General features: G+C 54.6%; 3 protein-coding genes across 5 annotated transcripts; 1 reads left to right on the forward strand and 2 right to left on the reverse strand.

Annotated features, from left to right (window-relative positions):
• The first annotated feature begins 8214 nt into the window (after nucleotides 1–8214).
• On the forward strand, nucleotides 8215–11828 carry SSTR4 (somatostatin receptor 4). 3 transcript variants are annotated; one of them, XM_064709635.1, is made up of 3 exons: nucleotides 8215–8386; nucleotides 8700–8840; nucleotides 9312–11828. In XM_064709635.1, exon 3 carries the CDS (start codon nucleotides 9356–9358, stop codon nucleotides 10577–10579), a length of 1224 nt encoding a protein of 407 aa, XP_064565705.1. In that variant the 5' UTR covers nucleotides 8215–8386; nucleotides 8700–8840; nucleotides 9312–9355; the 3' UTR covers nucleotides 10580–11828. The 3 variants fall into 3 exon arrangements, with proteins under 3 accessions (XP_064565705.1, XP_064565706.1, XP_064565704.1); XM_064709636.1 differs by lacking the exon at nucleotides 8215–8386 and having other exon boundaries at nucleotides 8415–8840; nucleotides 9286–11828; XM_064709634.1 differs by lacking the exon at nucleotides 8215–8386 and having other exon boundaries at nucleotides 8416–8840.
• Nucleotides 11278–14777, reverse strand: THBD (thrombomodulin). Its single transcript, XM_064709633.1, has one exon. It carries the CDS (start codon nucleotides 14701–14703, stop codon nucleotides 13033–13035), a length of 1671 nt encoding a protein of 556 aa, XP_064565703.1. The 5' UTR covers nucleotides 14704–14777; the 3' UTR covers nucleotides 11278–13032.
• Nucleotides 14778–17667: 2890 nt separating this feature from the next.
• CD93 (CD93 molecule) lies at nucleotides 17668–21960 on the reverse strand. Its single transcript, XM_064709637.1, has 2 exons — nucleotides 21550–21960; nucleotides 17668–21413 (listed from the first exon to the last, which is right to left on the reverse strand). Exon 2 carries the CDS (start codon nucleotides 21234–21236, stop codon nucleotides 19515–19517), a length of 1722 nt encoding a protein of 573 aa, XP_064565707.1. The 5' UTR covers nucleotides 21237–21413; nucleotides 21550–21960; the 3' UTR covers nucleotides 17668–19514.
• Between the last annotated feature and the right edge of the window lie 2220 nt (nucleotides 21961–24180).

The raw sequence follows: 24180 nt of genomic DNA on the forward strand, positions 1-24180 counted from the left end.
CAGCCGCCGCTGGCACCTCCTTTGTTGGGAATGCTGCAAGGAGCATCCGGGGGCTGCGGCGGAGATAAAGCAGCCTGGCAGCTCCGGGGAGGTCAGGGCTGGGAATTCAGGATGCTCATCCATCCCCGCTCACTGGGAACGGGACAAAATTCAGGAGGAAACATCCGCTGGAGCAGCGGGAATGGGGAAAGGCATCCCCAGCTCATCCCACTGCTGCTGGATCCATCCCGAAGGATTTAATCCCTGCAATCCACTCCCACTTTCCTGTGCTATGACCTGCAGGGTCTCCCAGAAAATTCTGATCCACAGGGATCCTCAACTCCCACTCCTGGACACCCCAGAATCCCACCCTGTGCCTGAAGGCGTTTTCCAAGCATTTCTTAACAGGATTTGCCTGTGGAAAACCTTTGGTGACCCAAAAAGGGGATTTTTGGCAAGGAAAGTCCATGCCAAGGGCGTGGAGCATAGGACACACTTCCCATGCCAAGTTCCAAAACATCCCTATGGAATTTCATACCTCACTGTGCCAGAGCCTGTTCTAATCTCAGGCTGGCCACAGTGGGATGCTCAGAATCCCTCTGGATTGATCCCTGATGGAGCTCGGGATGGGAGCCAGTGGCATCATTCCCATTATTCCCATAACTCCCTAGGGATGTGGGTATTGCTCCCTGGAAATGCAAAAGTCTGTCTCACACATGGGATTTATCCAGAGGGAGACATGGAAGCTCCAAAGGGAAAATCAACCCATTGGGAAGCAAACTGGGAGCAATCCCGGTTATCTCCCAGTGCTCTCCATCTGAGTGATGAAATCAGGGATAATCCTGAGCTCCAGGTAGATAACGCCTTCCCAACCCCTCAGAATCAGCTCCCACTGCTGGATTCTCCATGTTGGAATTTCAGCAGAACTCCCAGAGCTGCCTTGTCCAAGAGCAGCTGGGTTTTTTGGGAAGAGCCAGTTTGGGAGCTTTGGGGTATTCCATGGATTGGCAGGGATGGGAATGCTGCCAGGATCAGCCCCATCCCCTCCCTCCTCGCACAAGGAATTGTGCCATTCCAAATGCTGACATCATCAGGGGCGGCTCCCGGGACAAGGCAAATCCCAAGGCGCATCCCAAGGGTTTCCCTGCCGTCCCGTTCTATCCCAGTCTCCTCCTGCAGCGCCCCCACATGGGAAGAGCAGCTCTGCCTCGGGGCCGGAGCCTCCATGGCTGGAAAACGCACATTCCATCCATCCCAAATCCTTTGGGATTCCAAGTCATGGATGAGCCGAGCCCAAACTCCATCTCAAGCTGGGCCCTTCTATGAGGATCATTGCTCAGGAGCTTCCCAGGTTTCAGTTTAAAATATCCAGAAACATTCCCCAGACACAGAATCTGATGTTTTGGGAACAAACGGATGTGAAGCATCATTTTTTAAGGAAAATCACAGAATGTCAGAAGAGTAAAGGCTGGAAGCATCCAACCATTCCCTCACCACTAAACCACATTCCCAAGTTTTAAATCCCTTCAGGAACTGGGATGCCTGAGCAGCTCTGCCAGGGTTTTTCAACCTTTTCCATGAGGAATTTTTCCCTAAAATCCATGGAAAAGAAAAGGTTGTGCTGCATCCCTCCATTAAACTAGGCCACACATCCAGCACTCCCCCACTGCCCCCAGTTTTGCCTCCCAAGGATTTATCCCAGAGAAAGAGATTCGTTCCCTTCCCAGCATTCCCATTATCCCAGAATTCTGCGTACACCTCGGCAGGCGGGAGCTGCCGGCCGCCGTGTTTGACTGAAATAATTTTATTTGAACACAATTCCCTGTTTCAACATTTTTAAGGAGCAGGGGGTTATTTAAGATGGATTCAGTTTTAATCAGTTTAATGGGATTTTCTGGTTTTTCATGGAAGAGCTTCCAAATGGTCCTGATTAACTTTTCCGAATCAATACGCTTAAGGGCAAAGCATACAATTATCCCAGCAAATGAGCCCCTCTATGGATCATGCCGGAACTCCGCCTTGGATCTGGCCCTGGATTCCCTTCCCAACTCATATTCCATGAGGAAAAGGGGCAGCACCCCATGGATCCCTTTCCCAACTCATATTCCATGAGGAAAAGGGAGGGTCAGCCCCAGTTCCCCTTTCCAAACTCATATTCCATGAAGAAAAGAGGCAGAACCCCATGGATCCCTTTCCCAACTCATATTCCATGAGAAAAAAAGGGGCAGCACCCCATGGATCCCTTTCCCAGCTCATATTCCATAAGGAAAAGGGGCAGCACCCTATGGATCCCCTTCCCAACTCATATTCCATGAGGAAAAGGCAGGACATCCATGGATTCCTTTCCCAACTCATACTCCATGAGAAAAAAGGGCCAGCACCCCATGGATCCCTTTCCCAACTCATATTCCATGAGGAAAAGGGAGGATCAGCCCCAGTTCCCCTTTCCCAGCTCACATTCCCCAAGGAAAAGGGGCAGCACAGGTGAGGATCAGACCCTGGATGCCCTTCCCCACATTCCCTGAGGGAAAGGAGCCCCGCAAGCACAGGAATTCCAGAGGAAAACCTCCAGCTCTTGCCTTACCTTTCACATCCCAGTTTTTAATTCCAACATATTAAACGCCCCGAAAAAAGCCCAAACCCCTGGAAAAGCTGGGTTGGAATCAGCACTGGTGCTGGCACTGGGATAACCTTGAACTATCCCATGGGATCCCATATTCCCATTATCCCAATCCAACTATGGAGGTGGGATCACATCCATCCACAGGCCATGGCTCACATCCTGCTTCCCATATTTTCCTGCAGGACCCAATATCCCCTGGCTTTTGGCAAGGTGCAACGTTTGACCAAACTTCCCGAGGTGCAGAATTCTTTGGGAAATGTCAGAGTTCCTGGAGGATTAAATGGGAGCCAGAGCAAACAGGAATGACATTATTGTAATTCCTGCTGTGCCGGGTCATTTTCCTGCAATATCACGGTTCCCATCCCAAATCCCGTTCCTTGCATCATCCTTCCCATTCCCTGCTCCTAGGTTTTTATTTATTCATCCCATGGATGAAAGCAAAGAGGAGGAAACAAGAAATTTCTTCCTTTTTCCTTCCTTTTTCCTTCCTTTTTCCTTCCTTTTTCCTTCCTTTTTCCTTCCTTTTTCCTTCCTTTTTCCTTCCTTTTTCCTTCCTTTTTCCTTCCTTTCTTCCTTGCACTGGGGCAAATTCAACCACTGAAATTCCAGGTTTTTTTAATATCTTTTTAGGGAGATGTTTTCAAACTTCCCCATCAGATCCTGCATTGTTACAAGAATCCATGGCAGAAATTCCCATCATAGCTCCAGCCGTGGGATACAAGGATCTGAACATGGAATTGATATATGGAAAAGTCAGGCCCCTTGGCAGAGCTGGGATCATGCAATCCCTAAAATCCAGCCCTTCCCACTGCTCCAGGAATAGGGAAAAACCCCTACCAGGAAAAGATGGATTCACTGCTTTTTTTAGGGACTTCTGGCTTCTTCCAGGATATTCCCAGCTTCCCTTTGGGGTTTATCCCTCTCCTTGTCCCACCAGCTGCTCCAATCCCCAAAACCAGCAGCAAATCCACCTTTTCCTGGTTTTATTGTGGGATGAGCCAGCTCACAGAGGACTCCACAGGGATGGGATCCATCCCTCACATTCCCTCTTCCCACCGGGATCAGGTTTGGGGCTCGCAGGAACCACATTCTGGGGAATCAAAAGCTTGGGAATTGCTGCCCTTCCCAAGCCTCTGGCAGAGGATGAGCACAGGGATACAGGAGGAAAACACTCTCGGGCTGAATTCCATGGGATATCCAACAGGAGGGCGCCTCCTGAGGGACACTGGGATTCTGGGAAGGGATTGGGAGCACCGGGACATTCCCTTGGGAATGCCGCTCCAGCCCAGTTTGCACCAGGGAATTCTTTCCCACCCTGCTGGTGCAGGGGCAGAGCCGAGCAGGAGAAGTCAGATTTAAAGGAAAAATCACTCCTGGAAAAAAGTCAGATTTAAAGGAAAAATCACTCCTGGAAAAGCAGGAAAACCGTGGAAGGAGACAATTAGGAGCTGCTGCCAGGAAAAGGAATCGATTTTCCATCTTTTCCAGTGTTTTTTCCAGCTGTTTGCAGATGGGTTTGAGGAGGCTGTGGTGCCAAAATTTGGGAAGCACAGTGGGGATTTCGTCATGGGATGAGCAGCTGGAATTCCCAGGAAAAGCCTCTCCTCTGCTCAGGAACGATCCAGGCTGTGGGAATGGCTGGAAAAGGGCGGAATCGATGGATTTGAGTGGGAAAAGAAATCAATGCCTGAATTAAAAGAAGGAGCAAGTTCCCAGTGAGGGTGTATCCAAGATTTCCAGGTGTTCCAGCCCATCCCAATGTCCCCTTCCCAACTCTGGAAGCACAGGAAGCTTCCTGGCTCCCTGATTTCCTCCCCCTGGAGCTGCTCCAGCTTTTCTATTTTTGAACTCCATTCATCCCCAGCCGGTTTTCCATAAAAATTCCTGGTGCCTCTGGCCTGGAAGCCAGGAAAACCTCCAGGAGCCCATAGGAAGCAGCAACGCCTCTGGATCCAGAGCTCCAAAATTATTATGGAATGAGGGAGTGGGGAGGTGATGTCAGCCTGGATGTAGGGTGGATAATGCATCCCTCTGTCCCGGCTCCATCCTGCTCTTCCCAAAAATCCACCACAACCACAGAGGGAGAAACTTGGGAATACTCAGAGATTTCATATGGAGCTGTCCTTGCTTTCCCTCTATTCTGTATTCTCAGTTCTTTCCTTTTCCATCCGTTTTGGGACACAGAGCTCCCAGCAAGGAAAACCCCATCTTATACTCAGCCCAAATTCCCGTGGAATTTGCTTCCCAGTGCTCCTTTGGTGTTTCCAAGTTGGAAATCCAAGCTCATCCATTGCTGTTGAATCCAGCAGGATTCCAGGTGCCGTTCCAATGTTAATCAGGATTTCTCATCCCTCCCAGCCTGGGAGGAATTTTCCGAGCAGATTTATGGAAAAGAGCCAGAGGGAATTGCCTCATCATCCCCAAATTCCTTGGGAGCTGACCGTCTTTGAGACTGGGATCAGATTGGAGCTGGGACAAGGATAATTCATGGAATGGGAAGAGCCACTGGAGCTTCCTTGCATTCCTTGGTCACGGCCCCACCCCAAAGCGGGGCTGGATCCACTCCTGATTCCTCTCCACAATCCTGGGATCCCCGAGCTTTGGGACACCACCACAGTTAGTTGTCCCCCATCCCTGCATCCCGATCCCCCATCCCAGTGGGAATTTTTCGGAGGAGCAGACACAGGAGCATTGAGCGGGGCCTGGAATGTGGCAGCGGCTGCCAGAGCCCAGGAGCTCCCGGGAAAAGCGCCAGGCCGGGAATAAGGAGCTGCAGTGTGGATCCCAGACTGGATAAACACACCCCAGCTCCCACCTGGCATCGGGAATCAGCCTCTGACCTCCGGCTCCACTTCCCGCCGGGATAACGCCACCTCCTCTCCCACCGGGAAAGGGAAACCGAGGCCTTTGCACGTTTCCCAGGTTTTCCAGGGAGAAAACAGCAGGGAAACACCCTGAGGAGCAGCCATGGATCCACAGAAGTGAAATCCAGGATCCAAACATCATCAAAATTCCAGGCTTCCCCAATTTTTGGGGGATATTCACTTTATAAATTCCCAAAGTGGGTAAATCCTTTTTCCTTTTTTTCCCACTTATCATTCATCCTGGAATTCTCCCAAAATTTTTCTCCAATATATTCATAAACTACACAGGAATTTTTGGGAATTCCTTTACTTCCCAAAACAAATTCAGATTTTTTTTCCCCAGGAAGGAGCAGAAAGCTTTGAGTTAAGACAGGAAAAGCTTGCGAAGTTTCAAGGTTTTTTCCTGGGAGACAATGCCAGATTTTGGCCAAGATCCTGCTCCCAATCCAGGTTTTCCCACAATTCCCAAAACGATTGGAGGTTAAGGAGGGGGAAAAAATATTCAAATTTGGGTTTTCTGGAATTTGGGAAGGATCCTGTTCCCACAGTTTTTGTCATTCGTGGGGATACCTTGGAGATTTTAATCAGCTTTAAAAAATTACAAAACCATACAAAATTGCAAACCACAAGGCTCGAACGTTTCCAAGCATCCCAAATCCCAGGATTTGGTGGCTCCCAGGAGAGGGCAGCAAATCTCCACGTTTCAGACTTTCCACGGGAAAATCGGGAAGGAGAGAGGAAGGGGAGGAGGAGGCGGGGAAATTTGGGAGCAGCCCATGGAAGTGGGGCAGGAACATCGTGTCTTTTAGGATCCATTCCAAATATTCTGGGATGGTGTGGAATTCGTGGATTCCAAATTGCTGGAGGCTCAGGGAAGATCCAAGAGGTGGAAAAGGGATTCCATAGGGGATTTACCTGGAAAAGGGGAGCTGGAACCTTTAAATGGGAATTCGTCCAGGAAAATTCCACCTCATTCAGGGGTTCATTAATTCCCAGAACCACAGGCTCCTCTCCACTTTTCCCACTTTTCCCAAGTCTTTGGGATCCAGCCCCGGTGAGAGAGCAGGACAGGGATCCCTGGACAGGGATAATGGGAATAAAGAGGAGAACTAACTGGATTCCAGGATAAGGAGAGCTGAACAATTCCCTTGGACATCGGGAAAAACACATTCCACTAAACCCCAGGATGGTTTCCCTGGAATTCCTTGACTTAGAGGCTCCCCTACAAACTCCGGATCTTAAAATCCCAGAACTGCTGATCCCAAGATCCACACATTCCTTGGGATGCACTGAGCAAATTCTGCTTTTCCCTCAGCATCAGAGCGGGCTCCAAGGTTGGGATCTGGGGCAACTCCTGAGGGTGGGATTGAGGAGAATCCCAGGATTTCTAGGGGTTGGGCTATCCCAGGATTTTATGGATGCTCCTGAAATGGGAAGAAACCCGAGACTTCCTAATCAGGGCATCCTTATCCCACAGGGAGGCTCCAATCACCTGGAATTGTCCCCCTGGGGCCAAGGTTATTTCTGCTCCTCCCAATCCAGATTTTTCCATGGAATTCTGGGACCACCTTGTGGCTCAAATCCATGGCGGAGTTTCCTCCTTTACAGTAAAGGAGCATTTAAAGGTTTCCTGTTGCTCCGGGAGGTGGAGGGGGCCCATGGAATCCGCGGCCTCTTCCATTGTTTAATTCCATGTTTTCCGGTCTCCTGCTGCAACGGGAACGCCCGGAGCTCCTGAGCTGGCACCCGGGAATTTCTGTGTCAGCACAGTGGGATCCCATTGCCCTTTATCCCACTGGAACACCCCATGGAATTGGGGGTGGAGATGGGGTGCCAGCATTCCCTGGATATTCCCAGCGGGATCAGTGCCAGCTGCACCATTAACCACGGTCACGGATTTAAGCAGGGAGGAGAAAATCCACCTGCTTTCCCAGGATTTCCAAGCCCATTCCCAGGAGTATCATGTGGATGTTTATCCCTATTCCCATCCTGGCAGTAGGGCCCCAGATGGGCTCATTCAGACAGCTCCAAATTCCCAAAAATTCCCAATGCTGAGGTTTTGGGATGACTGAGGCAAGTTTGCTTCATCACTTCCTGGCCAGGGTTGGGATAAATCAGATAAGTAGGAGCTGAGGGAGAAGGGAATGTTGGAAAAAAGGAGGATCTGGGGGAATTTCATTCCCAACAAGTCTGTGAGAGGAATTAGGTGGGAACTGGGCTTTGCTCCCAGGGAACAAAAGGGATAACAGGGAATGGCCTCGGGGGACGTTTAGGTTGGATATCAGGAAAATTTCTCTCCCAGGGCAGTGGTGGACTCCTTATTCCAGGAGGGATTTAAATTTGCGTGGATGTGACACTGGGGGACCTGGATCAGTGCTGGGTTAACATTGGATTCCATGATCTTAGAGGGCTTTTCCAACTTCACTGATTCCTTTATTCCATGACACTACTGCTCTTTGATTCCATGAATCCGTGATCCCATGATTCTATGATTCCATGACCTGGGCTGAGCTGCTGCCAGAGATAAGATTCCCTGGATCCCTCCCATCAAAAAGAAAAAAACAAACCCCAAACCCAGCAATGGATTTTTTTTTTAATAAACCCAAAAAAGATGGAATTTCCTCCCATTTTCACTTCTTGCACCCTCAGTTCCAGCACGGACTGCGAAATGGGGTGGAATTCCCGGTGGGTTTGGATGTGGGGCCAGGCCGGGCTGGCCCTCACCTCTCCAAACGCGGAATCCTGGGATGCGGTGCCGCAGGGAAAGGGCGGCTCTAGCGGGAAGGATCCGGGGGCCCTGCGGCGCTGGGAAGGCGGGAATGCGCGGCAGGAATGCGGGATGAGGGATGCGTTGCCAAGGCAACCATTCCTTCTCCATCTCCTGCCTCTCCCCGGAGCCACGGGGGGATGCGAGGGCAGGGTGCGGGATTTGGGATGCGGGATTCGGGATTCGGGATTTGGGATGCGGGGGGGGGGATCGGGCTGCGGATCCCGCCCTCCGCAGCGCCGGGAAGGAGCCGCTGGAGCGGGAATGCTCCGGTCGGGAGCCGCAGGACAGCGCAGCCCGGCGGGAGAAGGGCGGAGGGCGCTGCGCTGTTTTCCAGAGGAAATCCTGGAGCAGAAAGTTGCGCCGCGTTTATTTTTTCACGGAAAGCTGATGCCTGCGGCATAGGGATGCGGGAGAGGGGGAAGATCCTGCGGGTCCATCCCTGCTTTGTCTTTCGCTTTAAAAGGTCCGGATCTTCCCGGTCATCTGATCCAGGTCAAGTAGGACTTTCCGTTGGCGACGGATCCCATCGGAGCATCTTCCCACAGCGGCTTCTTCCCCACGGCAGGAAGTAGCGAGGCTCCTTCAATCCCTGGAATACTGAAAGGTAAGATATTCCGGGCTGGCTTTCTCCTTGGCAGGGTGAATGAAATCCTCGAGATTTGCAGGGGCTCCTTAAGGTGGATGGCGTTGATTCCCAGGCAGGGCTGGAATTGATTCCCAGGCCGAGCTGGGATTGATTCCTAGGCCAGGTTGGGATTGGTTGCCAGGCCTGGTTGGGATGGATTCCTGGGCCAGGTTGGGATGGATTCCTGGGCCAGGTTGGGATTCCCAGGCCATCCCACCTGGTTTGAGGAGCCCCACGGAGGGTTAACTCCCACCCCACCCCACCCCACAGCCTCTGAGATCCCAAAAAACCGGGATGCTCCGGCCTGAGGAATGACGTGGAGGTGTCCAGGCAGGGAGAGGGTTGATGGAGGGAGTCAGGGGGTGGTGGATGGAGGTTCCCACTCCAAGGGGAATGTGGCCACTGGGATTTCTGTGCCCCACAGCCCTCACCCCTGTGCCCTGCCCGCAGGCTGACCCCATCACTGCTCTCCTGTCCATGGATCACCTCCCGCCATGAGCACGGACGGCGAGCAGCTCCTGGCAGCCGGGATCCCCCTCTGGAGCATCTCCAGCTGGGCCGGCTCTGAGCCGCCCCCCAACAGCAGCACGGCCGTGGCGGCGGTGGGAGATGCCAGGGGGCCCCCGGAGCGCGGCGGGAGCGCGGCGGAGATCGCGGGCATGGTGGTGCTGCAGTGCATCTACGGCCTGGTGTGCCTGCTGGGGCTGCTGGGCAACGCGCTCGTCATCTTCGTCATCCTGCGCTACGCCAAGATGAAGACGGCCACCAACATCTACCTGCTCAACCTGGCCATCGCCGACGAGCTCTTCATGCTCAGCGTGCCCTTCGTGGCCACGGCGGCGGCGCTGCGGCGCTGGCCCTTCGGCCGGGCGCTCTGCCGGACCGTGCTGGGCGTGGACGGCCTCAACATGTTCAGCAGCGTCTTCTGCCTCACCGTGCTCAGCCTGGACCGCTACATCGCCGTGGTGCACCCGCTGCGCGCCGCCTCCTACCGCCGCCCGCGCGTCGCCAAGCTGGTCAACGGCGGCGTGTGGCTGCTGGCGCTGCTGGTGGCCTCGCCCATCCCGGTGTTCGCCGGCACGGCCGTCACCCGCGACGGCCGCGCCGTGGCCTGCGACCTGCTGTGGCCCAGCCCGGCGTGGGCGGCCGCCTTCGTGGTGTACAGCAGCGCGCTGGGCTTCGTGCTGCCCGTGGTGGCCATGGCGCTGTGCTACCTGCTGCTGGCCGGCAAGATGCGCGTGGTGGCGCAGGGCGTGGGCTGGCAGCAGCGGCGGCGCTCCGAGGGCAAGCTGACGCGCCTGGTGGTCACCGTGGTGGCCATGTTCGTGGTGTGCTGGCTGCCCTTCTACGTGGTGCAGCTGCTGGAGCTGCTGCTGCCCGGCCGCCTGGACGCCAGCGCGCACAACGCCTCGCTGCTGCTCAGCTACTCCAACAGCTGCGCCAACCCCATCCTCTATGGATTGCTCTCCGAGAATTTCCGCAACTCCTTCCACGGCGTGCTGCGCCGCTGCCGCGACGCCGGCCTGTGCTGCTGCCGCGCCGCCGACGCGGACGGCGGGGACAGCGAGGACGAGGAGGAGCCGCTGGATTACTGCGCCGCGCCCCGCGGGGACGCCAAGGGCTGCGTGTGCCCCCCGCTGCCCTGCCAGCAGGACCCCCTGCGCCCCCAGCCCTGCTGCGCGCCCGGGGCCCTGCTCCCCAAAACCACCCCCTTCTAGGGGACCCCAAAATCCGGGGTGAAAGGGGATGCCGGATGGAGAGGGCCCGCGATGCCGGGTCCGACTGGCGGGTGCGCCGCTCTCCAAAATAAAAAGCCATAAGACTGGCCTGGGATGGAGCAAATTCCATGGATTGAGTGGTTATTGCCGTTGACTGAGTGGTTATTGCCGTTATTCTGGCATCCAGGACCCTTCACCAGGGATGGGGAGGATCCCAAAATGTTAATCGGGAGCACATGGCCCTCCTGATTGATAAATGATAAATTCCCATTTCTTCCCAAGAGACAGGGAGACACCGGGGAAAATCCCGAAGCCCGTCAGCTCTGCTGCATCTGCAGCAGAATGAGATCCCATCATACACACCTCCCTACCCAAAATTCCCAGGATTTTAGCACACCCAGGACCAAATTTCCACCAAAAAACCAGGAGAACCAGATTTTGGTGAGCTTGGAACCCCAGGGTGAGGAGCAGCACATGGAGGCCCCATGGAGCGAGCCACTTCCAGCTTCTTTGGGGTTTAACTTTGTCCTTGGAATGGGATCGGTGTTGTCCATTATTCATGGCTCATTCTTTCCATTTTAATCCCACTGGGGAAGTAACCAGCAGGGAACATTTTCATCCCTGAATGCTCCAGGGTTTTCCTGGATTTCTGGGGGAATTTTAGGGAAGGGGAGAAAGAACAGGCCCTGAGCAGTTCCTCTCAACCAGACTGGCAAAACTTTATTGGTGTCCACACAGGATCTCCATGAGACAATTCCATCAGACAGGGTAAAATTCCAATAAATAAATAAGGATTTACAAATGGGCCCGGGGGGAGCAGGCCGGGGTGGGGGAGAGGATAAAACAGGGAGTGCTGGGAATTCAGGACTCCGATGCATCACGGTAAGGAAGGAATTTGTGATAAGATAAAACTCCGAAGTGGGAATTGGAGATTGGAGGGGAGGAGGAGATTTTGAGGGTGTGGTGGCAAAACCTGGGATCCACCCAGGAATGAGCAGGGGTTTGAGCTGGACAACAAGGAAAGATCCATGGGAAGCAGATCCTGCATATGAGATGATGCCTCAGCAAAGTCTTTCCACTCTCAAACCTTATCCTTTCTTTCCCTTCCTCTTCCTTGGATATTTTCCCAAGTGACACCTCTATATTTTGATATCTCTTTCTGGATAATTATGGATAATCACAACAGCTCCCTCCCTCCCACTGCAGCCAAACTGTCCTAAAATAAACCTGGCACATCCACAGGCTTACAGCCCTCGCTCCATTTGGTTTCACTTTAATCCATCCCCAGGGATCCAGGGACAGGACCCTCAGTTATGCAGCCTTCAGGATAACGACCTTTTAGGAAAACCACAATTCCTACAAACGCCTCATTTTGATTTTCCTGGGAATTTGCAGGGAAGGTTTAGCATTCCGGGGGGATGCTGAGTGCTGGGAAGTTCATAGGGCGGGAGGGGGGAAAGTGGGGGAACAGAACGCCCCTGTTCTGATCCCAGGCTTCCAAAACTTCTCTGGGATAATATTTCACTGGCATAAAGCTGCCAGTGGCCGCTGGGACAGCAGCCGGAGCAGGACTGTGGCTGCTGGAATCCCACCCCTGGGAATGTTTTGCCTTGGGCTAGAGTCAGCTCTGCACGAGGGAACAGGGAAAATCCCTGTGGGGTAGGAGGGGTCAAATCCAAATCCAAAATCCAACAATCGAATTTAAGGCAACAACAGCAGAAAGTAGTGGAAGGACATGGATGTGGCTCTGCAGCACCGCAAACCTTTCCTACAAAATTCACCCCAGCAGCCTTCGTGTCCCTGTTTAACCTCCACATCCCGCAAAAAATAAGGAAAGGGAATGGGAATCAGGAATTTGAGTCCCACCTTGGTGACACCGAGCCGGGTCCCTGCTGTCACCAGTGGCTTAAGGTGACAAGTGCTTCCCACAACATCTTTGCTCCTCCTTCCCTCAGCTTAAAACAAACAAACCCCATCCCAAAGGAAAGCAGGAGCCTCCCGGCTCGGGAGCACCATCCAGCCGGGGGGAGTGGGGTTTGGGTCGAGGTGTCCTTCCAAAGTCCCCGCCTTGGTCACACCGTGCCCTCATCCCACGGATTTAGAGTCACTTGCACATGGAGCAGTCCCTCCTGGATTTTTTTCCTTGCGGTTTTCCCGACCGCCGGCTGGGGGAAAGGAAAGCTGAACGCCGAGGAAGCGGGAACAAGGAGCAGGAGCGGAGCAGCCTCTGGGTGTTCTGCTGTCCCCGCTCTCCTGCGCCGGCGTTCCAAGAGCCGGCTGGGAAGCAGCGGGTATTTCTGGGAGTGATGTGATCCCAGCTTTTCCCGAATTATCGTTCAAAAATTCCAGCCGGGGCGCGAAAGGGAGGTGGGGGGGGGAGAGGGTAGCGGGGGATAAATGTCACCCAGTTCGGCCTCCCAGTGTCCAGTGTCCGTCCGTCCTGCCCGCTGTCCCTACGGCTTCTGTGCGGCGGGGACGGGCTGGAGCCCCAGCTCCTTCTCGTGGGGGCCGCTGTACTTGTAATCCATGGAGCCGTGGGAGCGGCAGCGCTTCCTGGCCAGGTGGAATCCCAGCGCCGCCAGGGCCAGGGCGCTCAGCAGGGCCCCGCCGGCGATGCCCACCACCACGCCGGGGTGCAGCGGCTCCGCTTGCGGCGGGGGCCGGCTGGGCACGGGCGTGCGCGGCTCCAGCTCCAAATCCCCCGAGGACGCCTCCTCGCCCTCCCCGTCCAGGATGGCGATGCAGTCGATGCCTTGGAGGAAGTAGCCGTGGGGACAGTGGCACTGGAAGCTCCCGGGGGTGTTGGTGCAGTTGAACTGGCAGTGACCGCTGTCGCACTCATCCATGTCTATGCACAGCATGTCGTCCTCGTCCAGCAGGAAGCCCGTGGGACACTCGCAGTCCCAGCCGTCGTCGCCGCACAGGGCTGGGCACTCGGTGGTGTTGCAGAACGGGAGGCAGCGGGAGGGATTCTGCGGGTCCACGGCGTATCCGGGGTGGCAGCCGCAGCGGTCGCCGTCGGGCCGCTCCTCGCAGCGCTGCTGGCACGCCAGGTCCCAGCAGGGCGGCTGGCGCTGGCAGTGCCCGTCCACCATCCTGTAGCCTCTGTGGCACTGGCACTCGAAGCCGCCCTTGGTGTTCACGCACTGCTGCTCGCACGGCCCGGGCTCGCTGGCGCAGTCGTCGATGTCCTCGCAGCTGACGCCGTCGGCCGCCAGCTGGTACCCGACGGAGCACATGCACACGAAGGAGCCCTCGGCCACCACGCAGTGATGCTGGCACTGCGCTCCCTCGCACGGCGAGCGGCACCCGCGCCCGTCCGGGGCCAGCACGGCGCCCTCGGGGCAGGAGCAGCGCGGCCGCCCGCGCTCCTCGGCGCACGTCCCCGCGCAGCCGCCGCCGCCCAGCTCGCACGGCCACGCTCCCGGAGTGTCGCGGCCCCAGCGCGGCACCGCGCCGTCCCCGTCGTCGCAGCGCAGCCGCAGCCCGAGGTCAGCGATGGTGGCCACGCTGCCCGGAGGCAGCGCCAGGAAGTCGGCTCCGCTGGCGCCGAAAGGGGTGCTGTAGGTGACGGGAACACCGGGCTGGGTGGCCAGGCGGGGACAGCTGCCTCCGTAGCTGTACTGGCAGAGGAAGCCGTCGGCCGGCTCCTCGCAGCGCCGCTCCTCCCAGCTCAGCTGCCGGGACACGGTCACGCAGCGCTCGCCGCAGCGCTTCCCCGACAGCGCCCAGTTGGTGTAATCGGTTTTGTGGTCGCCGGTGACCCAGCTGAAGCCGCGGAGCAGCCGTTTGGGGTCGGTGCAGGGCAAGGAGGGCTGCAGCGACAGCCCGAGCCAGAGCCGCCCCTCGCGGTTCTGGAGCAGCAGCGCGATCGCCTCCTCGGCCACGGTGGAGCGCACGGTCATGAGGTGCCCCCCGCCCCGCTGGCAGCCCTCGCTGGCGCCGGAGAAGGAGCGGGACGCCCAGAACACGGCGAAGCACTCGTGCTCCAGGCACTGCGCGCCCGCGGGGGACACGTCCCGCGGCTGTGCCCGCGCCGCCGTCCCCAGCAGCAGCACCAGCAGCGGCAGCAGCGGCCGCATGTCCCGCGGAGGGGGCGGCCGGCGGCGCCCCGAGCTGAGCATGGCCCGCTCCGCCCGGCCGCCCCCTTTATAGCGGCCCCGGCGGGGGAAGGAAGCGCCCGCGGGGCCGGCAGGGAGCGCCGCGGTGAATCCCGGCCGGGCGCTGCCCCCGCCCCCGCCCCGCCACCCCGGGCCCCCGCCCGCATCCTCCCGGCCGCTCCGCCCCGGCGGGGCCCGCCCGGCGGCGCGGGGGGAGCGGGGCGTCCCGCGGGACACGGGGGAAACGGGGTGAGCCGCGGGAAAAGCGCGAAACGGCAGCGGGATCTCGCAGCACAGGAGGGGCCCTCGGGGTGGGAGCAGCGCCGCTGGGAATTGTCATCTTCACCCGGCTGGGAATTGTCACCCCGCTGGGATCTTCATCCCGCAGATCAAACCCTGTGTCCGGCTCTGAATCCAGCACAGAGCACCTCTGTGTCCAGACATAGGAATGGAGCCGGGAAGGGGCCGGAGCAGCAGGAGGGAGATGGGAAAGGGGCTCAGCCTGGGGAAAAGGAGGCTCCAGGGGGAACTTTTCGCTCTCGGCAATCGCTGATAGGAGGGTGGAGTCAGGTGGAATCGGGATATGCTCCTGGAGAATAATGAATGGGATGAAGAGGAACGGTTTAGGTTTGATTAAGGAAAACTTCTTCAAAAAAAACGAACATATAATTATGTATTTCCATCTATACTTATATATAATTTATATAGTTCTACTAGTTGGTATTATTATTATTATTAAGCATTATTATGACTTTTCTCCCTATCTCCCCTACTCCCCACAGACACCTCAGAATGGATATCCCATTCCATCAGTTTATCCCTGGTGGATCCCTCTGTGGTGCCAGAACAGAGCCAAGAGCAACCTAAAAATGGAGCCCAAATGTCCCAAGCTTCCCCACTCCACAAAAAGGGGATTTGAGGCTGTTTTTTCATGGAATTCCAACAGCCCCGGGCACTGCAATTGGCCTTTGGGATGAGCAGCAAATCCCAATTTCCTCGGATCACAGCAAGGAGGTTTCTTTATTAAATTTTAGTGAACTTCATTGAACTTTGTTCGTCCTTTCTTGAACCCTTGGGCTTTGTTTTGTCCTCTAACAACCTTGGGTGCTTCCTGTAAATCCTGTGAGTCTGTGGGGAAAAGGGAAGTTGGTAATAATAATAATAATAATAATAATATTAATTATAATAAATTAACTCTTTAATCCCATTGGACCTTTCGGATCTACCCCAAATATTTAAAAGAAATGTCCATGCAATTTAATTCTAGCAGCAGGGATGAACCTCAAGGAGAAAGTGTCCATAGGGGAGCTTGGAGTAAAGAATTTATCCAAGCAGGATCATTCCCAGAAATCTCCTGGGAGCTGGATAACTCTGACCTTATCTGGCTTTAGGAACACCTGTTGTTCCCACAATTTTCACTTCACTATTTCCAATTTTTCTTCCACTTCTTCTTTTACTTCTGCTTCTGTTTTCTGGAGAAAACCACCAAGAGAAGGGAGAAAACATCCTGGCAAACCATGGGAAAAGAAGGAAAACAGAACACGATGAAGATGAAAAAAAAAACCCCAAAACAATAAATTTCTGCTCCCGCTGTTATTTTTTTTTTCAGTAACTGCAAACCCAGATAAAAAATTCCTTGTCAAGGTTTTTTCCAGGAAAAAACAGAACCTTCCCAAACAATGATCCCACTTCGCTGGCCTTGCCCGACTGACAACGTTTGTCCCCAAAAGATAATCGGGATGGGGTGGGAGGAATGGGATTAATCACGCTTTCATAATTCCCTTTTATCCCACTGCTCTGCAGGCTGAGTCAGGGTGCCAGCACTGCCCTGCCTGCTGACAGGCTGCCTTTCCTCTTCCCCAATCCCATTAATCATGTTTTCCCTGCCTTTGCCTTTGGCTCTGACTCATCCTGGCTGTCCCTGTCACTCTGCTCGGAGCGGGCACTCGGAATGCTTGTCCTGACCCCTGAATCCGGGAGTTTGTGTCAATGGGGGGGGGAATTTTTGGCTTCTTTGCAGGGTTTTGGGATGAGGTTGCTCTGTTGGAATGCTGGCAGTTGTCCACGAAGGAATGGAAAGCAATGGAATGTAAAATAATATGAAATATCATGGGATAACAGGATCTAAAAGGGGTCTATCCTATTAGTTGATCCCGAAAAATCCCTCACGCAGTGAGGTGCTGAAATCAAAGGGATTGCTCATGGATTTGGGATGTTGGTCATGGGATTAGGGCTTTGGTCATGGAATTAGGACCTTGGTCATGGGATTGGAACCTTGGTTGTGGGACTGGGACCTTGGCCATGGACTCAGGACCTTGGTTGTGGGATTGGGACCTTGGCCATGGAATCAGGACCTTGGTTATGGGATTGGGACCTTGGCCATGGACTCAGGACCTTGGTTGTGGGATTGGGACCTTGGCCATGGAATCAGGACCTTGGCTGTGGGATTGGGACCTTGGCCATGGACTCAGGACCTTGGTTATGGGAGTGAGAAGATGGTCATGGGACTGGGGCCTTGCTCACACTTTTAGGAACTCGGTCATGGTCTTAGGACCTTGCCCGTGGGTTGAGGTCCTTCCTCGTGGGCTTTCCTCTTGGTTTTAGGAACTTGGTCATGGGATTAGGATCTTGCTCATGGACTTGGGCCCTTCCTCCTGGGTTTAGGGCCTTGCTTGTGGGTTTGGGACCCTGTTCATGGATTTAGGGTTTTCTTGTGGCTTTGGGACCTTTTTTATGGGTTTAGGACTTTCCTCATGGATTTTAGGACCTAGCTTGTGGTTTTGGGATCCAACACAGCCCATCCCAATGCTCCCACCCCATGGCATCAGCAGGGATGAAGGGAATGGCCCCTGGCCAGGAGCACAGATCCTGGGAAAGGCTGAGATCATGGAATAAGCCCTAGGAAAGGATTTGGGATCACCACCCACCCACCATGGGGAGCACATAGATTAGGAGCACCAGACCATGGATTTTTAGGAATATCTTTATTAAAACCCACTGCAAACACATTTTTATACAGGTCTTCTTGGAATTTCATCCAGAGAGAGATGTTAGGATAACTTTATCCTGTAAATCCAAGAGTTTCATTCTGAGAAAGCAAAACACTCATCTGCGACAAAAAATTCCAAGGAGCAGGATGAACATCCCATCTCCTAGGGAAGACAGGGCACCAAATTATCCTGCTCCAACTTGTGGGATTCACCAGTCCCTGGACAACTCCCTAAGGAGGCCACGGATCAAGCTGTGGCAGGAAAAATGAGAGACATGAGGCTGGATCCAGGTGGAATTGCACCAGGAGGGAGGAGGCTACAGCAGAAAACATTCCATTAGGGAGAATCCAACCTAACCTTGGCACAAATCCCTGTCTTCCCCTAGATCCATCATCATTCCCCAATGGAATACACAGAGGTTGCAACAGAAATCAAGATTTTGATTTTCTGGGGAATAAACAACACACTTCAGGGTTTTCCCAGCTTGGATTTCACCCTCACCCTTCCTTTTTTTATGGCCTTATATCCCATAAAAAACCCCAAGGCTGTAATTTCCCACAGATCCCAATCCAGCATAATAACATGGGATTCCCTTCATTGATCCAGCTAATTCCAATGCTCTGCTGCCTTGGGATTTGGGAATTTTCAGCAGGATTTCCAAGAATCCTGTGCTGCATTCCCTCCCTTTCTCCCAACCCAGGCAGCACAAGGAAAACATTCCTATCAGCTCCATTTTCCTGTTTGCAGCTCACAATGGAGCCCCAAGACAAGAAAAAAGCAGGAAAGGGTTTTGCTCAGCACATGGAATGACAGGATGCAGCTCCCTGCCCACCACAAACTCCTTTGTGTTCTATTCCCATTCCTGGAGCAATTCAGCTCCAGGGACAAAATAACTCCAGCAGAAACTTCAGGAACCTGCTGGACCCTTCAAATCCCGAGGCTGATCTTTTCCAGCCCTTTACAGCATGGATAAATCATGGAGGAGGTGCTGCTGGGTGTGCCCCTCAGGATTTTGGGCAGAATTCCCACTGGAAAAGGCTCAAGGAGTTTTGGGAAGTACCTGGGGAGCGACCTGGCCCAGAGAGTTTTTCGGGAGTTACGAGTTTTACACGGAATAATCAGCAAATATTCCAATTTCAGCATGTTCCTTACACAGGGAGAGAGGGAAAACATGCTCAGCCTGGAGCCGGGAAGGATCCTTCCCAAAATAAATGATCCAACAGGAAAAGCCCAGCTTCTCATGTGGCTGATGGGAAGGAGAGCATTGTTTTCTCTGTTCAGAAGTGGATTTAGGCAGGATACTCAGGAAATGAGGAGGTGGTTACTCCAAACACAGCTTTTCCTACCTTTATGCCATTCCTTGGCTCCGTGATGAGCAGTTCTCCCTGGTTTCAGGCAACAGATTTTTAATAAAACTCCAAAAATAACCCTTAAACCCCACCCTGGTTGTGCCTGCAGGGGCCTGTTCGAGCTCTGCTGAAGCACATCCCAATTTCAAATCCTTTTCCCTCCCAGCTTCAAACCCTTTCCCATCCCAATTTCAAACCCTTTTCCATCCCAGCTTCAAACCCTTTTCCAGGAGAATGAGGCAAATCCAGAGGGAGCAGTGCACAAGGGGCTGCAGGAGAATTCCAAGTGAGCAGTTTCCCTTTAGGAACGTGATCCAACAATTCCGAATTTGCCTTTTGGAGCAGAGCTGAGGAGACAAATTCCACCCCATTCCCTCTCCCATCTCGTTAACCCTTGGAGCAGCAGGGCTGCAAATCCCTCTGGAACAGCCCGAGGAGCTCACTTTGGGCACAAAGCATTCCCTCCCACCCTTCCACTGGGATTTTTAACCCTCTCCTACCTGCGCTCCCCGCGGCTCTCGGGCTGCTCGGGCACCCAGCAATAATTATCGGCCGCGTTTTTGGCCGGAGGCTTCTCCCTCCTGGCCGCCCTTTTCCTGCAAGCCACGAGCGCCAGGGCGAACGCCAGCAGGAGCAGGATGGCCACCAGGCTGCCCACGATGTAGTAGAGCAGCAGCCGCGGCCCGTCGGCGCTGTGCTCGTCCGAGCCGGCCCCCAATCCCGCCGTGGGCATTCCCAGAGAACGCGGGATGCCCGTGGTCCATGGGATGCGCGTGGTGCGGGGGATGCCGGAGCTCTGTGGGATGCCGGAGCTCTTTGGGATGCTGCCGGAGCTCTGTGGGATGACAGTGGAGCTCTGTGGGATGACAGTGGAGCTCTCTGGGATGCTGGAGCTCTCTGGGATTCTGTTTGGGATCGCCTCTCCGGGGCTGCAGCCGTGGCCATCCGCGTCCCGGAGGGAGCCAGGCGGGCACAGGCACTCGTAGCCGCCGGGGAAGTTGCGGCAGGCGCCGGGACACGGATCCCGCAGGCATTCATCCACATCCAGGCAGGAATCTCCTCCCGGCTGCCGCTGGAAGCCGGGCCGGCAGGTGCAGCGGAAGGAGCCGGGAATGTTGATGCAGAGCTGCGGGCACGCGTGGGGCTGGGCACACTCGTCCACGTCGTGGCACTGGTGGCCAGCGGGCCCCGCGGGGCGGTAGCCGGGCCGGCAGAGGCACTGGAAGCCGCCGGGAATGTTGTGGCACTGGTGCTGGCACGGCCCCGACTCGCACTCATCCACATCCGAGCACCCGCGCCCGTCGGCCGCCAGGGCGTAGCCGGGCTCGCAGCCGCACTCGAAGCCGCCGGGCCGCGGGCGGCAGGAGCCCTGGCAGGGGTTGGGGTGGCAGGAATCCTCGGCGAGGCAGGAGGCCATGTCGGCGGCCAGCACGTAGCCGGGGTGGCAGGCGCAGCGCGGGGGCTCGCCGGGCACGTCCAGGCAGAGCTGCTGGCAGCCCCCGTTGTGGTGCCCGCAGTCCACGGGGCACAGCGGACCCGGCGGGTGCCAGGCGAAGCCGCCCCCGGCCAGCGGCCCCTTGCAGACGGCGAAGGCCGCGGCCCGGCCGCTGTCGCACCGCACCTCGGCCAGCGTGCCGAAGGGAGCGGCGGCCAGGCGGGCGCTGCGCACCCCGAACGGCGTGGCGTAGGTGACCGTGCCTCGGCCGGCCAGCGGCAGGAGCCCGCACATGCCCTGGAAGCTGAACTTGCAGAGGAAGGCCGGCAGCGTGCTCCGGCAGGCCCGGTCGGCCCAGCCGGCGGGGCCGTGCGGCCCGGGCGGCTTCAGGGCCACGCAGCGGGCGCTCACGCAGGTGACGGCCGGCTCGGATGCCCACTGCGAAAAGTTGCCCTGCTCCCCTCCGGCCACCCAGGAGAAGCCTCGCAGCGGCTCCTGCGGCCGCACGCAGTGGCCCCGGGGCAGGGTGAGCCCGAGCCAGGCCGGGCCGGCCCAGCCGGCGCTGGCCAGCAGCTCCCGCAGCCGCTCGGCCTCGCCCGCGCTGCCCGCCGGAGCCAGGTTGCCTCCGTTATCCTGGCAGCGCTCCTGGGCGTTTTTCCAGTTGCTCTCATCCCGGTGCAGGGTGTAGCAGGCGCTGTCGGCGCACAGCACCTCCGCGTCCTCCCCTCCGCAGCGCCAGGCCAGCAGCAGCAGCAGCAGCAGGAGCGGCCGGAGCGTGGCCATGCCGCCGGACAAGTGGACAAATGACCAGCGGAGTCACATCCCGCTGTCCCGCCGAGCTCTCCCGAAACACATCCTGTGCTCCAGGCTTTCCTATTTATCACCGGAGGCCGCGGCTTCCTGTAGCGTGCACCCCGTTGTGCTTCCCGGCTTCCCTTTGTAAGAAACACGTTGGCTCTCCTGTAAAAATTCACAAAGTTTAATAAAGGACAACAGGAGACAAAGAAAAGCAAAGATTATGGCAAGGTGCATCTTGGCACTCAGCCAAGAGCACCCCCTCACCTTCGGGACACCCTTTAAACACCTTTTCCATTACCTCGGTCCTTTGCGTCTTCACAGATCCTGAGGCATATCCATAAGGAAGGCAGTTTACATATCCCGGGAGCTGTTTTGCACGGTCGCTCCTCGGGTCCGCCTCTCCAGAGCATGCGTGTCCCTCGGGTGTGGTTTGGGTTCCTCTTTATCGCTTCCAATTCGGGCCTTGGTCCGTAATTTCATCAGAGGGCAGATGCTGATAGTCGGCATATCAGCAGCAGGGTCCTCATGGCACGTTTGCTGGATGTTATCCCGACCAAACAGAATTCACTCATACCCACATCAGCTACCCCTATTGCTCTAAGATTTTGTTAATAGCAGAAATAAAATCAAAGTTATTTTAACATTACACACGCAGCATTCACCCTAATATTTACAAAAAGCCAACAGTACAATATGTATTTATAGCACCTTTCCCGCTGGCTCCTTGCTCCCATCCCAAAGTTTTGGGTATGACACGCTGCGTTCCTGCTTTTATGCTTTTATTTTTGTGGTGTTCCTGCTTTTTTTTTATTTTTTTTTCCCCCCTCCAAGAATTTGATTTATTCCCTCCGGCAGCAGCTGAGTTTTCCAAGCCCTAATAGGGGCCGAGATTTTTCAGGCACGTGTTGCTAAAAGGGGAAGGAAAACATCCCGGCTAAAAAGCCGTGGGATCCGTGGATAGCAGCCTCTAAAAAAGAGGGAATATTTGACGCGGCCTCTCCCGCGCATGCTCAAAGATTCCAGCATATTTTCCCATTTCCTTAAATAGATGGAAGAGCCCTCAAATAGGAGCTGGGTCGTGGGAAGGTCCTGGGAATACCGGGATGGAGCCAAGCTCAGCCGGGCTCTGGTGGCATCCCAAGCAGCACTGTCCTGGCATCCCATGGATGAGGATTCCTCACGGAATTCGAGGTTTGGGCTGGAAAAGCTCATCCATGAGCAGGGCAGGGACGATCCCACTGGAATGGTCTGTGCTAGACTTTGATGCTGGGATGGTCCCAGTTCCCTCCCTGCATTCCCAGGATTTCTCCTGAAGCACCACTCTGGCAGCAGCAGATTCAGGATTTAACCCTGGGAGTCTGGGGAGTCATTTCCTTCTTGGCACAGCCATGGATCTACTGCCCATTCCAGGATTTCTCGGGTTAGGTGGGTTTGGAATTCCTGAGGGAATGGCTGTGATCCAACAGAGAAATTAAAACCAGGAATCTGCTCCTTCACTTCCCTCCTAAATAAAAAAGCTGCCAAAAACCCCATTAAAACCCTGGATTATTCCCAGACCTGCTCATGCACAGCATTCCTGGGAAAGCCCTGACTGCTGGGACATCTTCTGGAATCTCCCATCCAAGTGAAGTCACAGCCAACATTCCCAAACCAGAGCATTGAGGAAAAACTTCCCAAAAAAATGGGAGGGAGAAACCCCACTTGGATGCTATTTCTAATTGGATTTATCCAGAATTCCAGGAGTGGGGGAATTTTTTTGGACTTGGAATGAGAGAGCTCAGCACAGAAGCAGTTCCCTGCTGCCAGCCCAGGACACGGCTCTGCTGTTGGAAAAACATGGATCATGGTTTGTCCACCCAGCTGATCCCACAATTTTCCAACCAACAACTTCTTCCAACAACCCCATCTGGCCGTTTTATCCAAGAAAAATTTCCTGGACAAAACCTGGGAATTTTTAACTAAAGCTTCTCTGGATATTCCCAAACTGGGGGAAATCCCAAAATACTTAAATATCATTTAAATATTAAAAGTCGTTCCAGGATAATCAAGGAATTCATGGGAATGTTCTTTCTTAGGACATGTAAGGTGTCTAATCAGGAATCCTGTCCCAGGGAAGAACTTCTTGTTCAAAACCATGGAATATTCACGGAATGTTTGCAAAAAATAAAGCTAAAAACATTTTCCAGTGGTTTGGTTTTGTTGGTTTTTTTTTTCAAAAAAAAAAAAAAAAAAGGTTTATCCCTGTTTCCAACAGTTTCATGGATAAGAAAGCTCCCTCCCATCACTTTTAGGAAGATCTCTATGTTCCAAGCTTATGTGGGAATGTTTTGGGGAATTTTTGGTGCTTCTTTGATTTTTATTGAATATTCCACACTCCTTAAATTTTCTTGGATGCTCCCATTGAAAATCCTAGTCCTGGCTCCAAACTTTAAAAGGATTTTCTTTCCCAACCCTCTTTGGATGAACACATCCATAACCCCCCGTTTTCCATAGGAATCCAACCCCAACGATCTCCTGGGCAGCAGAATCACCACCAAAGGAAATATCCAATACAACTAATTAAAACCAACAATAAAATTGCTGAAAATGAAGGAATTGGTTTAAAAGTGTTGCTCGGAGGTTAAAGAAGGAAAAGGGCGTGGAATGTGTGACGTCAGCGGTCGCAAATCCCGGGACTGGGATGAGGGACAATGGAGCCGGAGGCGGGGACACCTGTGCGGGGGGAAAAGAATTGGAGGAACTCGGCTGCCTCTGGAGACACCACAAGGACACGGAGACGGGGCTGGGAAGCTCTGGAAAGGCTTTTGGAATGGGGGGGAGCTCCTGTTACACTAAATTTTGGGGATTTGGGCAATGTAGAGGAGCAGGAATTAGAAGGGGTTTAATGGGAACAGAATTCCAAGCGCCAGGAAAAGGAATTGCTTTGTTT

This window comes from Zonotrichia leucophrys, chromosome 3 (genome assembly GCF_028769735.1).
Source record: "Zonotrichia leucophrys gambelii isolate GWCS_2022_RI chromosome 3, RI_Zleu_2.0, whole genome shotgun sequence".
NCBI classification, from domain to species: domain Eukaryota; kingdom Metazoa; phylum Chordata; class Aves; order Passeriformes; family Passerellidae; genus Zonotrichia; species Zonotrichia leucophrys.

What these genes read in the sequence shown, in the direction of transcription:
- SSTR4 (XM_064709635.1), top strand. Translation starts at nt 9,356, where the DNA reads ATGAGCACGGACGGCGAGCAGCTCCTGGCAGCCGGGATCCCCCTCTGG.
- THBD (XM_064709633.1), bottom strand. Translation starts at nt 14,703, where the DNA reads ATGCTCAGCTCGGGGCGCCGCCGGCCGCCCCCTCCGCGGGACATGCGG.
- CD93 (XM_064709637.1), bottom strand. Translation starts at nt 21,236, where the DNA reads ATGGCCACGCTCCGGCCGCTCCTGCTGCTGCTGCTGCTGCTGGCCTGG.